Genomic DNA, 1,233 nt, shown 5'->3' with positions numbered 1-1,233 from the left:
TAACGCCCGCGATACGAGGTAGGAGAAGCCAGCAGTGAAAGACATAGAACAATCTTCGGTTTCAAATTTATCTCCTAATCAATGGTGTGACAAGGAGCTACAGGTAGATCAGTATCGTCTACTAGGGCTGTCACGATATGACATTTTACAGGACGATTAATTGTCACTCAAATAATTGGCGATTAACGATTTAATTGTGTTTTTGTCGTTGATAATTACATTTCTGTTTGGCTTTTATGCTTTGAAGTTGCACATGGCAGATATGACACATAACTTAAATACATGAATAAATATTTGACAACTTACTACTTAAATAACTTTGATGGTGGAAATAGCCGATCTACAAGCTCACAACGTGTCGCATCGAGCTTGTAGATCGGCTATTTCCACTATTTCGGACATTTTTCAACACTCACGATTATGACGATTATGACAAAATAATCGCGATAATGTCAAATAATAACGATTAGACGATTATGTTATAATTGTGACAGCCCTATCGTCTACTGCTCCTTTCAATGGTCTGAAAAAGATGTAAAGAATTCACATTCTGTGAGTTGATATCATTGGAATGGAGTGCAGCAGTCTTTATGAAGTGGAGATGTTTCTGCCACTAGGGGAGCTGTTTCACCACTTCCCTCTCTTGCTCCAGTCTTTATGAAGTGGAGATGTTTCTACCACTAGGTGAGCTGTTTCACCACTTCATCCAGTCCTTATGAAGTGGAGATGTTTCTGCCACTAGAGGGAGCTGTTTCACCACTTCCCTCTCTTGCTCCAGTCTTTATGAAGTGGAGATGTTTCTACCACTAGAGGGAGCTGTTTCACCACTTCCCTCTCTTGCTCCAGTCCTTATGAAGTGGAGATGTTTCTGCCACCAGGGGGAGCTGTTTCACCACTTCCCTCTCTTGCTCCAGTCCTTAGGGGTGAAGTGCAGACATTTGGGGTCGATGCGGAGGTGTCTCTTCTGCATGGCTCGCTCATGACCGTCCACGATGTCCTCGGACAGCGTCAGGATGTACTGACCCTATATGGGCATAAATACATGAAGTTATTACAGTCTACTGACCCTATATGGACATAAAGACCTTAGTTATTACAGTCTACTGACCATATATGGACGTAAAGACCTTAGTTATTACAGTCTACTGACCATATATGGACATAAAGACCTTAGTTATTACTGTCTACTGACCATATATGGACATAAAGACCTTAGTTATTACAGTCTACTGA

The 1,233-nt window shown here is 41.4% G+C and overlaps 1 protein-coding gene across 3 annotated transcripts in view; it reads right to left on the bottom strand.

Annotated features, from left to right (window-relative positions):
- Positions 1-664: 664 nt before the first annotated feature.
- The window catches only part of LOC308304298 (histone acetyltransferase KAT5-like), a 35,664-nt gene continuing 35,095 nt past the window's right edge, over positions 665-1,233 (bottom strand). For all 3 annotated transcript variants that reach the window (XM_080748873.1, XM_080748875.1, XM_080748874.1), the window contains one exon: positions 665-1,024. In XM_080748873.1, the coding sequence (XP_080604999.1) occupies positions 890-1,024 (135 nt within the window). In that variant the 3' untranslated portion in view covers positions 665-889. The remainder of the gene's footprint in view (positions 1,025-1,233) is intronic.

The sequence above is a fragment of the Nannobrachium achirus genome (genome assembly GCF_963921795.1).
Source record: "Nannobrachium achirus genome assembly, chromosome: 19".
In the NCBI taxonomy this organism is placed as follows: domain Eukaryota; kingdom Metazoa; phylum Chordata; class Actinopteri; order Myctophiformes; family Myctophidae; genus Nannobrachium; species Nannobrachium achirus.
This window is presented reverse-complemented; position numbering and strand designations above follow the sequence as displayed.